Consider the following 16,161-nt stretch of genomic DNA (forward strand, 5'->3'; position numbering starts at 1 on the left):
AAGGACAGGAGTATCCAAAGTGCCCAGACTTGTTCCACAAGCTTCCTCTTTTCCCTGGAACAGGAAGCTCTGGGAAAGGGTGTGCTCAAATTGTCCAGGAGCAAAGCAAGGTACAGTAGTAGACTCATGACCATTTGTGTGATGCGGGCAGGGTGGAGTCAGTGAAATCCTTGGCGTTTCTCAAAATGCACAAAGCTACAATTCCCAGCACCACTGACAAACTACGGTTCACAGTATTGGAACAGGGTGCTTTAAATACTTCCTAAATGTGCACCTGGTGTCTTCAATATACAGCTTCTGGAGATTGTGAAAGCGCACCTTTTTACCCTGGCTTTTGACACTTGAAGTACCGTATATATTTTAAGGACCCATATCTTCTTCGTAATTGTCGGTTGTTTTAAACTGTTTTAAATATTGTGTTTTAATGTTGTAACATGCCCTTTACCTTAGGGTAAAGGGTGGGTAATACATAAATGAATAATAATAAGAATAAAATTCCCTATCCTCTTACCTATCATTCATCAGTCTTTCACCCCGTAATTGGAGAGGCAACAATATCAAAGGGACCATCAAGTACTTTCTCACCAACACTGTAAAAGCACCTGTTAGGCACCATAGTGTCTTGCTACCTGAGACTCCTATTACAGTTCAAGCAGGTCAGGTCATTCAATGCCCTCTTTTTTGCCATTGCCTTTCTCATACTGCAGCAATGTTGTGCTGAAATGTGACGGTAGTAGGACAGGTCTTCTGGCACAGCACTGCTTTGGAACACTGCCCAGGGCTACATGTGGGAGCCCAGCATCTGATTCTGCATGCTTAACTGAGAAGTGGAGGTGGTGCTTAGCCAATGATGCAGAAACGTGCTGGATGCAGCCGCCCAGAACGTAATCAGATAACAGTAGCTGTGTACAGGAAGAAATATTCCTACTGAACCACAGGTAAGAACAGCACCTGGAAGCTGGCTTGTGTTACTCAGCGCACAGCTAATTTGTTCGGTTTCATGTACAGGCGACATTGTTCTGGTAACTGCCATCACACACCGCTTGGGCGAAACCCGGTTGCATGATACAATCAGACAACACATTGAACCAGGTGATAGCAGAGTACAAAACGGTGCCAGAGCATCTGCTCCGAGCTAGCGTGTTGTCAAGCCGTTTGCAACATGGGAGACCTATAGGAGCTTTGTGAGAGGTAAACTGCAGTTGCATGATTCTTTGGGGGAAGCTATGTGTTTTAAATGTGTGCTAAAATGTACCGTATTTTTCGCTCTATAACACGCACCCGACCATAACACGCACGTAGTTTTTAGAGGAGGAAAATCCGTAGGCATGCCACCCGTAGGAATTCCCTCCATAACACGCAGAGACATTTCCCCTTACTTTCTAGGAGGAAAAAAGTGAGTGTTATGGTGCAAAAAATACGGTACTTTAAATATATGGTGTGGATGTCACACCATGTATTTTATGGGTTTTTTAAATCTTGTATTTTTATGTTGTGAAACACCCTGAGATCTACAGATGAAGGTTGGTGGTATACATATTTAATAATAACCTAAGGAGCAGGAAGCAGACAGCCTGGTTTACCCACTGGGCTGGTTGCAAGCAAGAAAGCAGACACTTTGGGGGCTGGCTTGAGGTTGGTGGGCCAGTGCCCCATTCACACTAATGGACCAGCCTCTACTGGTTTAATTACAATGACTGGGGAGAGGCAGGCTGAAAACCAGTGTGAACCAGTGCGGTATAGTGGTTAGTGTGTTGGGTCTTGGAGACCAGAGTTCAAATCCCTACTTGGCCATGAAGCTCACTGGGTGACCTTGTGGGCCAGTCACAGCCTCTCAGCTTACCCCATAGGGTTGTTGAAGAATTTCACGAGGAGGGGGAGAACAGGTACATCACCTTGAGCTCCTTGGAAGAAAACGTGGGATAGAAATTCAATATATAAAACTGTCCATGTGGCAAACTATGTTATCAAGCACGTGCTGTGCAGCAACCACGTGGAACACAATCTGATTCAATCCATTGGAAAATATTTATTATTACTCCTTCCCTCTTCGGTAACAGCACCCACTTGTCCTTTCTCGCTCCTCTGTGCGAGGAGTGTGGAAGGAATATCCCTGTCTATACTTCCTCCCTTTTGCGAAATGCTTCTATCAACTTTCTTATACATCCACGAAACTACATTCCCCATCTGGTCCCGCCTGCGAATGCGAAACGCAAAGCCCGCTGGGTCTTGTAGTTCCTCTGCGCTACGTTTCGAGACCTCTTCTTGCCGGTCGGGGGGGGGGTGATTGAAGATTGAAACAGGAAGGCTGCGCAATGGCCGCTGGGAGTTGTTGTCTTCTCATCGGCTCGATTCGCGAGAGGTGCGGAAACGGGCGAGAGCGGCGTCCCTCACGTCGCCTCGTCACCCGGCGCGCGGCCCCCCGGGAGTTGTAGTCCCCAGGCCCGGCGGCGTGCCTACCAAAGGCTGGCACGCGGGGCAGACTGAGAACTACCAAAATGGCGGCCGGGCGCTGATGCGGGAGGAGAAGGGCGTACGGCGTCTCGAGGAGGCCATCCTGCGTCGCGGCGGTGGGGCGCACACGCGGAGCGGCCGGAGCGAGCGCGGAGACGACGACGACGACGGTGGTGCCGCGTTCCCGGCTGCCGCGCTTTCCCCTCCCCCGCCCCTTCCCCTCCTGCCGCCGCCGCCCCCCACCTCAGCCCGCTTTCCTCCCAGGACGTCGGGAGCCGCTTCGGGAAGCGCAGAGGCTTGTGGGGGGGCGGGCAGAGACAAAATGGAGGCGAACGGCAGCAGCGGCAGCAGCAGCGACTCGGCGCCCGACTGCTGGGACCAGGCGGATATCGAGCCCGGCGCTGGCTCGGCCGGCTCCTCCGCCCCCGGCGCTCCCGCCGCCGACGTGCCCAGCCCGGCCCAGCTCGACGCCGCCTCGGCGGAGCAGCAGGAGGAGCTGCTGGGCGCGGCCTTCAGCCGGCACCTCAACGTCAACGCCAAGCCCTTCGTGCCCAATGTCCACGCCGCCGAGTTCGTGCCGGCCTTCTTGAGGGGAGGCCCAGGCCCGGCCTCCTCGTCGTCGCCTTCCTCCTCCTCCTCCTCCACGTCCTCCGCGCCCGCGCAGGGACTCCCGCCGCCGCCTTCGCCCCCGCCGGGCCTGCCGCCCCTGACGTCGCTGCCACACGGTAACCTATCCGGGAAGGAAGGAAAAGGGGTTGGGGCGGAGGGGGGAATCGCTCCGGGGTCGCTTCGGTTCTGGAGGCCTTGAACTTTGGGGTGTTTCAACAGTCCCTGTTGAGCCCCCAGGTAAGTCGTGCGTGGGATTGCAACCTTAAAAATACAGTAATAGTAATCAGATATATATTTTTTAAAAACAACAACCTGCGCTCAGATCACGTGCAGTTCCTTATTACGGCCATTTGTAAGTAAGTGGTATATTTATTCTCCCTCGCCTCCCCCCCTCCTTTCACCTGCTTAACTCAACAATCCTGCGAGGTAGGCTTCAGAGAGGATCAGCTGGCCCAAGGCCACCCAGCGATCTTCATTACTGGGAAATGTTTGCCTCCTCTCTCCTCCCAGCTGGATGGTCTAACCTCTCTCCTGCCTTGTGTGTGATTTTTTTTAGGAAGAATGTGACTTAGGCTGGTGGGTCAGGAGCCCAGATTAGGGAGAAGGAAAGGAGCAATCCCAGTACAGTATTTGAACTTTTTAGAAATGGGGGCAGAGAGGTGGTCATGTTCTTCGGATGGGGAGCGGGGAATTGACTATGATCTGAGAAGGCAAGGCCAACGTGGGCCAACTTAGCAATGTGCCCCTGAGGCGAACAGCACGGAAGGTCTTAGTGTATGTGTTTGAAAGATAGTTGAATGGGGTTGGGGTGACCCTTGGGGAACCTTGAACACCTGAGAGATTGGGGTAGGGAGAGGTCCTGTGTTGTGGTTGTTTCTGGCAGTAGTGTGGAGCCATGCCGACTGCACTGGGACAAGCAGAAATGAGGAGTGACTCAGGGCAGCTCAGTGGCTGTGATGCAAGGCAGGACGTCACTTGCCTACGTTGGCAGAGGAGGGAAAAAGTCTGTTTCCGGTTATTAGAAGAGTTGCTATGAAAGCCACTCGGAAAGACTTCCTTGATGCCATTATGTTCCTAAACCACCTGTTAACATGACGGGTTTTTTAATATATAAAAAAAGGCTGTGACCTTTTTCCCTTGCTCCTCCTCTAAGGAACGTTTCTTCCACAATATGCTAGTCTGAAAAATAGCAAGCCAAAGTCACCCAGGGAGCTGGAAATGGATTCTCCCTAGTTCAGCAGTCTTATCAACTACATTACACTGGTTGTCTTCCAAGGTAGCAAAATATAAGGAAGGCAACCAGTGCAGAAAAGAGGATATTGTAATCTGAAAGACACAGGAGAAGTAATATAGCGGATATGAGGAGAGAGATTTTAACATGGTGAATTACACTTGAAAGGTATTTCTTACAGTATTGGTAGTGGTTAGAATGATCAGATCAGCAAAAACTTTATTTGAATGTGTGTTGTGCACTTCAGATGTTGTGTTTCATATAGGGGTCCTTGTGGACTCTTGGTAGTGCCCTTTATGTTTTTTTTAATCCAGATGTATTACCTACTAGGCAGTAAAAACCCTGGTGGAGTTGGAATCTTGCACATGGGCATCTTTTTCACCAGGTGGTACTAAGCATCTGACTTAACTTAGGTTAATGGTGTTAGATTTATGCTGCTATTTATTTTATAGGTTGATTAAGCTTATTCATGCTTAAAATGCCATGAAATACTCTGGCTGCTTTATACCTCCATAATACTGTTACTGGAGCTTTCCCTTAACTTGAATCTTAGTGTTTCCTACAGTGGGTGCTTGAGTCAGTGGCTAGGTTGGAAATGGGGAAGGGATAGATGTATTGCTTCAAGGTCATCAGGTGAATCAAGAAGAATGGTGCAACATGCTAATGGGAACTGTGAATTGGAAAGCATGCCTTTTCCTAATATCTCCATAAGATTTGCAGTATTTGTGGCAAGACTGCCTTAATGTAAAGTATCCTATTTCAAACAACTTTCCTCTTGGCTTTACTTTATTAGGTAGGCTTGATTCTGAGTCTGTATCCCTCTCTTCAGAAAGCTCAGTGCAGCTTACATGATGCTCTCGTACAGGCTCCTATGTAGTCATGGGCCAGACTGAGACCTGCTTAAGTTTTTATTCCCCCTACCCCAATCTTAAATGTGTTCATAGGGTGTCTACATGATCTTGTAGTCATGACCAAATCGCAGCTAGTAATTATAGTTGAGCATGTTAGCTAAGGAATGTCCCTTGATTACTTTCTGCTTGAAGTGGGATGCTCAATTGCAGCATAATCCTGCAATTGATTACTCAGAAGTGAGCCCCATTGAGTTCAGAAAACATCCTTCCTAGTAGCTACTCTTTAGGTAACCTTTGTAAAGTAAAAAAAAATGCTTGCAGGCAGGGATTTTGTTTTTTGTTTTAGTTGGGAGAAAGTTGGCTTTTTATTTCAGGTTGTCAGTGAGGTGCAGATAACTAACATAGCTCTGTGTAAGGCTAGTGGGCAGGGAGGGATGGGTCTAGTAATTTCTTCACATTTACCAGGGTTGAAATAAGAATACATGAGATGAAGCCTTGCGTTCCAAATAAGTCCTGATTGCCCCTCTGCTTCATAAATTCAAAGCTTTCTTGCTTTTTTATCTATGAAAATAAAAGTTTGTCCAAGCTAAGATATTGCATGTATTATGTAAAGCATATCTTGAGAATGTCACACTCATGGTTTCCTATCATCTCAGTTAACTGGTTGAATATCTATATTGCTCTACATGGGTATAAAGATGCTTGGCAACACTGCCTGACTTATTCCTGGGGATATCATAGTTGTTTGGGTACTTTCACAACTGATAGCTGAAACATGATATATATGTACCCAAAGACACCCTTAATTACTAGGAATGACTGAAAATGAACACTTCTCATGAAGTCTTTTTCATATCAGCTAGCTGACAGGCAGCCAAGCCACTATACTGATATAATATGTGGTGTGTGTGGCCTTGTGCATAACATTTCATAGATTGGGATCAGGATCTGTAGTAGCAGCAGCTGTTATACTGTACGGTACATGTGAAAGTTCAGAGATGTAAGGAACTTTTTCTCCTTCAATTTCTTACTATCCTTGTGTGATCTAAGAGCCTCTGACAGCCTAGAATATATCTCTGTATACAGAATGTAAGATGTTAGTTACTGTTTCAATTCATATACATATGCTTGTGGTGGCTAAGTCAGGTTTGAGTATTTAAGAAAGCTTTAGGCATTCATTATCAATATGGTGCCATGGGCTGGGCTGGGGTTTTTTTGTGGGGGGTGTTGCTGTTGTCACTGTTGAGCTCTTGTAGTGATTTATGTGGTTCACTTTGGTTGTGTATTTTATAATGCTTTGTTTTATTGTTTATGACTACTTTTGTTATGTTGCGTGTGTTTTCACTTTGTAAACTGCCTTGAGCATGGTTTGAACTGTGGAAAGGTGGCATTCTGAGGAGAATGCCAGTCTGGAAGAGTTGCTTGGGCATAATTTAACATTGGAAAATGTTTATAGAGCAGTGATTCTTAAAAAGGGAGGCTTTTAAATTTTTACTGAATGGGTGTTTGGTAGGGGCAGCAACCCACACCCAGTCAGTTCATTAAGCAACGTGATGCAGGAGCTTATTTTATTCGACAGTGCTACTGTAGACTATTTTTTGTAAGACAGAAAGCATGGGGCTATTTATTTTACTAGCTTCACTTTTATCCTACTTTTTGTCTCCAGAACTCAAGGCAACATTCATGGGTTACTTGCAGTGTTCAAAATTTGCCAGGATGGCGCCTGATTTGTCCTCCATCTGGAGCTGCATGCCTGGGGATCCTTGGATCATGCCTGTTTTCACACATTAGCAACACACCCTGTAGAATTCTATTCGTTATATTTTATCTTCCCAACAAAATGAAATTCAGGAACCAAAAACTCATGTTGAAAAATATGGCTTTTGAGCCATCCAGCCCGAAAATAGCCACCAGGTATTCTGTCTGGCAACTGTACAGTATCCCTGATTTAAGGGGCTCATATATCTGAGTTTCTAACACTGGTTACTTGCCAGGCTCAGGTCTGCTTAACTTGGAGAAGGAGCTGCATCAATGCCAATCTTTGCTTTAAACTTTGTAACACACACAGAGCTACTCAACTACCTTTACTCCAATATTTGATTTGTCTTTATTGGAGAGTTCAGGCTAGTTTCTTTTTTTTATTTTTAGGTTTAGGAAGGCTTGCTTGATAGAGGATGAGTGTCCCATCTCTTAACACTCTTATCTCAGCCAGCTCTCTCTTTCATCTTTGTTGATGCTTAGTTCTGAAATTCTTAAGAGAGAGAGTGGACTTCCAGATCACTATTCACTGCTATGTTGAGCAGGTTGTTAGTTTATCCACTGAAATTAATAGCATTACTAATGTAAGTATTAAATTCAACGGTCTACTCTGTAAAGCTCAGTTGGATACTGCCCTAAACTTTTGTAGCGAAGGCCTGCAGTGAGGAGCTCAACCACGTGATGGGCATAAAGCATGGAATATCATGAGTATTTTGTTGTGTGGAGCTGTAGAGATAGGATTTTGTTGCAAGAAAGAGGCATTATGTAAAGCTGGTGAGAAGAGGACAAATATGAGCTAGATCAAGCTTCCTCAACCTCAGCCCTCCAGGTGTTTTTTGGCCTACAACTCCCATGATCCCTAGCTAGCAGGACCAGTGGTCAGGGATGATGGGAAGTGAAGTCTCAAAACATCTGGAGGGCCAAGGTTGAGGAAGCCTGAGCTAGATGAAGACTAAAAGACTCAATCCAGGCAAGACAGATGTTCATCTCCCCAGGTCAGTGGTGGCCAACTTGTTCTGAAGGGGGTTGCAGTCACCAGGTTTCAGTCTGAGGGTACTCACGATGTAACTTTCCCACTGGAGGCACCTGTAGCATGTGTCATCCAGAGTGCCTTTCACTGCCTTAGGCACGTCTGCAGGCTGTGGCCCTAACCTGGAAAGAGACAGCCTTGAAAGAGACACCCTAACATTTCATAGTAACTTCCCATTTAGACTACTGTGTGTAAGGCTGCTAAGCAAAAAGAAAGATTGAGTGGAGAAGGACTGACTTTCGTCCGGCAACCCTTTTCACACAAAGCCCTTCACTGCATCTTAAATCTGGCAAGGAGGCGACTCAGCTGTTCCAAACTTGAAGTAGGTGACTCTTCCATTTTTAGATGGAAAGCACTTGCTTGTAGGTTAGGATTGGGGTTGAAGTCATCCTGGGTCTGCCCATTCTTGCATAGATTAGGGTTGTGTTTTACAGGAATTGATTTCTGCCATCAGTCTTGCTGTGCTGCAGAAGCAGTCTGGGATGCCCACATGGTGTTGTGAGATCAGAACTGCTCTTGACACAAAATAACTGGTGATTCATCTTGCGCCTGTCGATGGGACTATCATCCTACCTTGCTTGCATTCTTGTCTTTGAACAGGAAGGCCGAATGTAGCGAGGAGATGGCATAGTTCCTGCTCAACAAGTACTGCTGTCTTTGGGCGGTTAAATATTTAATGTTCTTTCCTTGTCTTCTCCCAGACCTTACTGCAGAGTTCACTTTAATTATTGCTTATTATTTGCTTCGCTAAATGTTCACAGGGAAAACAAAAGGGTTGTGTCAGTCAGCAGTAGGCAATGTAATTCATTTAGCGATTAATACCTTGGCTCATGAAGTACATTTTTTGTTGATATTGTTAGAAACAAAGAGAAAGCATTTTGGAAGATCTGCAAGCTTCTAAAATGCGTGTTTCTTCAAAATGGTTTCTTAACATTTCTGTATACATTAAATAGACTTCATTTGAACCCAATTATGTGTTAGATGTCAGAGCTTGTTTCACTGTCCAAAGTAGTTAGTCCCTTTCCCTCTTCACTAAATTATGCTAACCAGGCCCCAAACATCTGGGCTTCTTTTGGTAGAAGGGCGTGGTAAAAATCTAATTATTACAATAATTGAGATAGGGAGCAGGCTTTGTGGTCTGAGGGTGTGGACGTCAGACAACTGTGAAATGCAGTGTCTGCCATTTTTTTTTTATTTAGCACTAAGAGAAGCACACCTGTAACATTGGAAAGTTTATTTGGAAGCAATAATAATAAAAATTTTATTATTTATACCCCGCCCATGTGGTCTAATGTTTTATTACAGGACTTCTTGAAAATATTCCATGACTGGACTGTCCATGCATTGTTGCTATAGAAAAATAAAACAAAAGCCCTTACACTTTGAGGGTTTCCTTTTGAGACATTCACTGCTTTGTTTACTCGACAACCACACAGGTAATAATGTCTCTTGGTGCTCTTTGAACTTCTCAGGAACCAATCTGGAATGTCCAGTTCTCCCTTTTGTTGTAGTCTCTGCCCTGTATTATTTTCCACAGTCTTTTTTTATGAAGTATAATAAATGAAGTGTGGTAAGTCAGGAGCCACAGGTGACATCTAAAGTAGTATAGTCAGCTCACAACTTAAGTGCATTTAACTTGTGCGACTTCAGCTTTATGTACTTGGCTGAAAAAAATGAAAAGGAGGGCAGGTGTCCGGGGTGTGTGTGTCAGCAATCCCACCTGCCATTGCACTCACCTTTGGAGAATATGCTTTGACTACATGTGATTTTGTCTTTATGCACCAACCCCAGAATGTAACTCCTGCGTAAGTTGAGAGTCGACTGTATAGTTAAGCAGTCTGAATTCGAAATTGCGTGTTGTGGCCTCTACCTTGGGATACAAGTTTCAGTGTAAGGGTGTTGCTGTTGGTGGTGGCATCTATCTGTCTCAAGGGACAATGGAGTACATTTCCAGGGGTGAAGTCAAAGTGCTCTGTTAGCAGCACCAAAGTGACCTTCCCAGGATGCATGCCTGGGCAGTGTGTATGGAGGTCCTGGGCTTGCCAGACACCAAGACACATCGCTGATGTGGTCCAGAGGAAAGCAGAGCAAAACGTTTGGTGGCAGTTTGACTTCAGGAGTTTCTGGAAGGAGGCATACAAGGTGTCATCCAACCATCTTAGGGACTCCACTCCAAATTTGTGTAGGGTTTACTCCATAGCCTTTTCTTCTCCCAAATATATCCCACAAGGCAGTGGAGGTTTAGGATCAGCGATTTTGTTCTCCTAGATGGGCTACCTTGCCAGGTTGATGAGCCCCATCTGCCCCTCACTTTCTACTACAGCACTAGCAGAAACTGCCTTCATATGTGCAAGCCCATTGTTATAGACATATGATTCAGTTTTTCAGAACCACATATTTTGGATTATGTAATAATTGGGATGATGTAAAAGGTTCCTGTTTTTGTTTATCCTTGTCGAATATGTGGTGTCTGTCCTGTGTTGCCAACTGCACATAACAAAATGGATTTCTCTCTCACCCATTACTGTTGCTACTAAAACAGTCATGTTTTTAATTTAGGATAGTTCCTTCTTATTGTGCCTGTATAAGGATTTTTTCCCAATGAGTCCATATGTGCCTTGGTGATAACGATGTTGCTTACATTTAAATAATTTTGCTGTAATTTGTTTTGTAGCTTCCCTGGATTGCTTTCCCAGATAAGGCAGTGTTTGTTGCTGAACACCCTGTGAGCTTTTTTCTCTGTGCTATCAATGTGTGTGATTATTCATAGAGTATAAGAGGATAGGTGCTTGCTCCAAGGGGCTTCCACAACCTGTAATTCAGTACAGAGAATACAAGGGAAGGAGAGAGGAGGAGGAAGAGAAATGTGTGTGTATTTCAGTTACGTGTATGTAGGCTTAGTTACAGTACAGGGTGATGACAAAAATTGTTTCTTTTTTATGAGAAGAGACACCACATGTGCAGCCTTACCTGAAAAGCTACTAGTGCACATTTGTGTGTTTATTATCTGCCCATGTTTGTTAGTAGTTTATTTAGAATTTCTGAAGTTCCAAATTCCCAAAGCAGGTAACCATATAATGCATTGATAGTCTGAAATGGGGAAAGTTGAGTTGCCTTGCCAGATTGCAGGGAGCTGATACTCGCTTGCCTCAGGCAGGCAAGCAAGTACAGTAGTTGTTTACAAGCCTAATAGGGCGTTGTCCAAAAGCAGTACCAAAGTTTGCCCTTGTAAAAAGATGGAAAGGTCCAGCAAGTTTGGCTTTCTGTTGCAGTCATCAGAGTTAAAGGAGGCTTTGTAACAGTCACAACTGAAGTGTACAACGATAGTTGAGCATAACCTCCAGGGGAATATTTAGGGCAAAGAGTTTGCTAATATGTTATGGTACACTTCTCTCCTCTCTCTGTCTCCCACACACACTCAATTATGGTAAAGTTTATTATTTATATTTTGCTCTTCCACAATGATTTGCGCCTAAAGTGGCTCACAATGCAAAAATAAATAAACAATGCACATTAAAAAACCAGAATTCTTATGATGATAAAATGAACACACACAAACAAAAAGCACAAATAAAATGGCACAGCAGACAAAAAGTCCAGCACCGGACTGACTGAAATCAAAATTTAAAAGGCCTTGGAAAAATACCAAGGCTTCCACGTGGAGAAGGGATTTAAAGCACATTAGGAATGGATGTGAGGGATATTGAACTTCCCCCAGAATTACTTAGTTTTCTTTCTCCTTGTGCAGCTTGGAGGACGAAAGCACAGCCTAGGGCAGGGGTCAGCAAACTTTTTCAGCAGGGGACTGGTCCACTCTCCCTCAGACCTTGGGGGGGGGACTATATTTGGGGGGGGGGTGAACGATTTTCACCTGCCCACGAAGAGGCCTGAAGATGCTTCATTTTACCTGTCCCAGTTGTCATCCCAATAGCTGCAGTTGGGCTTCTCCAGCCAGCCAGGTGCCATGACGGGGTAGGAGGCTGCATTGGCCGGCGAAGACAAAAGCAGCAGCCCCAGCGGAGGAGGCACAGACGGAGGTAGGGGAACCGGGGCGTCACCGGAGCTTTTACCCACCACCTGCTGCTGCTGCTGCTTCCCAAGAGGCACTGCGGAGAAGAAGACTGAGCTGCCTGCCAATCCGCAAGTGGCAGTCGCGGCCACCGCAATAACCCACCTGAATGCCATGGGAGGAATGAAGGAGGCAGGCGGCAACGAAGAAAGCGTGCGAGGGAGCAGTGTGGAAAAGGAGCACGGAGAAGGAAGGAAGGGCGGACTGAGGGAGAGGGAGGAGGAGCAGGAGGAAAACACAGCAGCAGCCGGTGTCACACGCCACCTTCACAGTGCCGCCCTGCTGAGGTGGGCAGGCAGGCGAGCCGACCCTTGACGGCGCCCGGCGTGGAACAAGATTGCTCCGTCCCTGAGGAGAAAAGCGCCGCCGAGGGAGGGAGGGAGAGGGAAAGAATGCGTGCGCTGGCGATCCACGCGGCGATTCCTGGACTGTCCATGGGCCGGATCCAGAAGGCAATTGGGCCTGATCCTGCCCGCGGTCCTTAGTTTGCCAACCTGTGACCCAGGGGGAAGGATTCAGTTCTGCTTAACCACATGTACCTTAAATCTCCCCCCCCACACACACACACCTCACACACTTTACATTAATTCAACATGATGCAAATTGGGTCATGTGGGTACCACAACTGCTTCTCTGACTTAAGCAAGGAGGAAAACCTTTTCAAAAAGTTAGAAATGTGGGAAACAATGGGTTGCCTGCCTTAGAAATTTAATGTTATTTTAAAAGAATTTGAGAGCTTTTCAAGGATTCTTGTAAGGATTGTGCTTATTCTAATGCTGGGGCTCCATAACAGAATAAAGTTCTAAAATGACCTTGATGGAGTGGAAAACTCAACCTAAACTAACATGAAATTCAGCAGAGACAAGTGCAGCAGTTCTGCATTTTGGGGTATGGGTAGAAATCAAATGCACAGCTACAGGATTCATAATAACGTGATTTGGCAATAGTACAGGCGAAAAAGGTTTTGGATTTGTAGTTCACTGCATTCATAAATCTACAGTTTTTGTTTATTTTTATCATGCAGTTGCTATTGGAAGGAATACTTAAATCCTGAACTAGAAAGGATTAACTAGAACTAGATAGTTTTGTATGTTACTAAATTTATTTTATTTATTATATTTCTATGCTGCTTTCCACACACACAAATCACAAAGCGGCTTACATACAATAAATAACTATAACATAGTACAGCATCCCAGTTAGAACATAAATCATATAGAATAAATAACAAATCATCAGTAAAACAACCACCTTCTGTAAAACACTATTAATATAACAACTAAAAAAATAAGCTAAGCAGCACAACCACAACAAGTCATGTAAGATTCACAAAGCATCACTGCACTCATAATTCACAAAACAAAATTAACATTTACAATCTTACAACCAAAACCAAACGAAGCACTGCTGAATTCACACACACTATCTCTCCTCACCCCATGACTCATAATCTTCTACTCAGTTCATCAGAAGACACATACACATAATGCCTATGGCAGCAGCTCTGTTCTGAAGGCTCCTAGGGCCCCAAGGGCCAGGCCGGTGGAAAAAACCGTTGCTGATGGCCAGCACAAAGTCTCATTCCCCTCACAGTTCTTCCTCTGGAAACAGTTCCCTTATGAAGGCTGGAGGGTGGAGCAAGGCAAGTGGAAAAAGCCACTGTTTGATGGTCAGCACAAAGTCTCATTCCGCTCATCATAAGCTCGAAGTAAGATTTTGACCTCTACTCTGGTTTAATTTTCCTGTTTTCTCTCCATCTTTTTAAAAAAATGATAAATATTTACAGTACAGTGGTACCTCGGGTTACATACGCTTCAGGTTACAGGTGCTTCAGGTTACAGACTCCGCTAACCCAGAAATAGTACCTCGGGTTAAGAACTTTGCTTCAGGATGAGAACATAAATCATGCTCCAACGGCACGGCAGCAGCAGGAGGCCCCGTTAGCTAAAGGGGTGCTTCAGGTTAAGAACAGTTTCAGGTTAAGAACGGACCTCCGGAACCAATTAAGTACTTAACCCGAGGTACCACTGTAATTGCACAAGAATAGGAGATTTCATGTTTATAAGTATAGGCCTGCATTCAAAGTTTTGCACGCACAAGCGTAGTTCTTGAGCAGCACCAGTGTGCCATGTGGTAAACCACTCTTGAAAACCAGGGGACTCTCAAAAGCAGGTAGTGGCATGACATGGGCACCTGCTCTTTAAAGGAAACGTTAAATCCCACTGGGCGTGTTCGGCCACTTCAGTGTGACTTAAAGTAGTTCCCTGTCCCTAACATATTTTTTGGATTAGTAATTCACTGCCATTTGTGCAAATGATAGAGGATTGCGACATTTCTAAGCTCGCTCAGTTTACATTCCCAGTGATTATGTAGCATTAACTCCTTCCTTCTCCCCTATCTTATTCTAAGGCAGTGGTTCTCATGGCCGCATACTGCTCTTGAAGCAAAAGAGAGACACAAATTGAAAAGCCAGCTGGTTTTTCTTCCTTACTGCTTTCTCCTATCTGTGGATGGTTAGACCTGCAGAGACTTACAAAGAATGAGGGAGGAAATGACAAATGGATTGCCTAAATGTCAAACCCATAGAAGGCCAGGACTTCCCCCAAAGAATCCTGGGAAGTGTAGAGTTGTTGGGACTCCTATTTCCGTCGCAGAGCTGCAATTTTCAGAGATTTGACAGCAGTCCTTTCTCAGAGAAGTCTGGGAACTGTAGTTCTGTGAGGGGAATAGGGGCTTCCTAACAACACTAAGCACCCTTGATAAACTACACTTCCCAGGATTCTTTAGTGGGGGCCATGACTGTTAACGTGGCACAATACTGCTTTGACTGTATAGTGTAGATGGGGCCTAGGATTATGTTCCCCAGCAGCAGCAATTTGGATGCTTCTTGATAAGGGGGTGGATGTCATGACTTCCCCCTTTTGTTACCAGCATCCGATCCTCAAGAGGTGAGCATTCTTCCATCCCCCATATAATTGGCTCCATGAAATTGCAAAGGAGGAAGAGTTGATTCTCTGGAGGAAGCCTGCCCTCTCCTCTGTTCTAAATCTGGGCCTCCTGATCATTATTTTGTTGTAGCACACCGTGTTAAGGCTTGCTGGCTAAATTGTTTAAACCTTTGGACAGTGATGTGGGGTGGGCAAATTTCCAAGGCAAGGATTTATTATCACTATTGGGGGGGGATCAATGTCATAAATATATTAGCATTATTGAAGAATATTAGGCAAGCCTGACGTTTTCATAGCTGTAATGAATGTTTTCAGGTGATTGTCCCTATGCAAGTCAGCAAATTGCATATAGTTCTTTGCGCTGCTGAAATTTATTGCGCCAACGGTTTCCAGTACTTTTGTTTGTTTTTCTTAAGCTTAAACAAAATGAGGGAAGTACGTGATAATGTATTTAGATTTTTACAAGCACATATTCCAGTTCGGTTCTCCTTAATAGCATCTTTAAAGCACATTAAGTGTGCCTTAATTTGCTTCCTCAAATATTTCAGGTGAAATACTTGTGGTGCATTGGGGCATAAAATTAACATGGGGAATTTTTATTAGCTTTGTTTACTAAATAAAGGTAAAGTAAACATGCTGAATTAGAACACTCCCTAGGGTAGAGGTAGCCAAGCGCTGGTCTTCAGCTCTTGTTGGACTCCCAACTTCTTTCAGCCTCAGCCACCATTGCCAATGGTATGGTAATGGGAGTTGGAGTCAGCAACATCTGGAGGAACTATGTTGGATTCCTTGGCTCTAGGGCAGGGTTTCCCAAACTTGGGTCTCCAGCTCTTTTTTTTTACTACAACTCCCATCATCCCTAGCTAGCAGGACCCAGTTGTCAGCGATGGTGGGAATTGGAGTCCAAAAACAGCTGGAGACCCAAGTTTGGGAAGCCCTGCTCTAGGGCATTAAAGAGTTTTTTAAAAACCCACTACACATTACTATAATTTATATCAAGGTTTTAGTTCCAGAATTTTTTCCAGTGCAGCATTTTCCAGAAAACCCACATCGCTACCCTTGGAGGATATGTCATCAGTGCCAGCCGCTTCCCGCACAACTGTACACTCTGTCCAATGTCATCTAGCATTTCTAATTACTGCCCTGAAGAGGGTATTGCTGTTGCCTTTGTATCTTCTGTGTTCTGCTCTGCCTGACCTGCATTCACCCTT

The 16,161-nt window shown here is 45.0% G+C and overlaps 1 protein-coding gene across 2 annotated transcripts in view; it reads left to right on the forward strand.

The window, feature by feature from the left end:
- The first annotated feature begins 2,288 nt into the window (after window positions 1-2,288).
- Window positions 2,289-16,161, forward strand: part of GSPT1 (G1 to S phase transition 1) — a 35,093-nt gene continuing 21,220 nt past the window's right edge. Inside the window, exon 1 of one of the 2 annotated variants that reach the window (XM_053364016.1) lies at window positions 2,289-3,179. In XM_053364016.1, coding sequence (XP_053219991.1) covers window positions 2,516-3,179 — 664 coding nt within the window. In that variant the 5' untranslated portion in view covers window positions 2,289-2,515. The remainder of the gene's footprint in view (window positions 3,180-16,161) is intronic. The other variant, XM_053364015.1, reaches the window with a different exon arrangement.

This window comes from Podarcis raffonei, chromosome 14 (assembly GCF_027172205.1).
Source record: "Podarcis raffonei isolate rPodRaf1 chromosome 14, rPodRaf1.pri, whole genome shotgun sequence".
Lineage (NCBI taxonomy): Eukaryota > Metazoa > Chordata > Lepidosauria > Squamata > Lacertidae > Podarcis > Podarcis raffonei.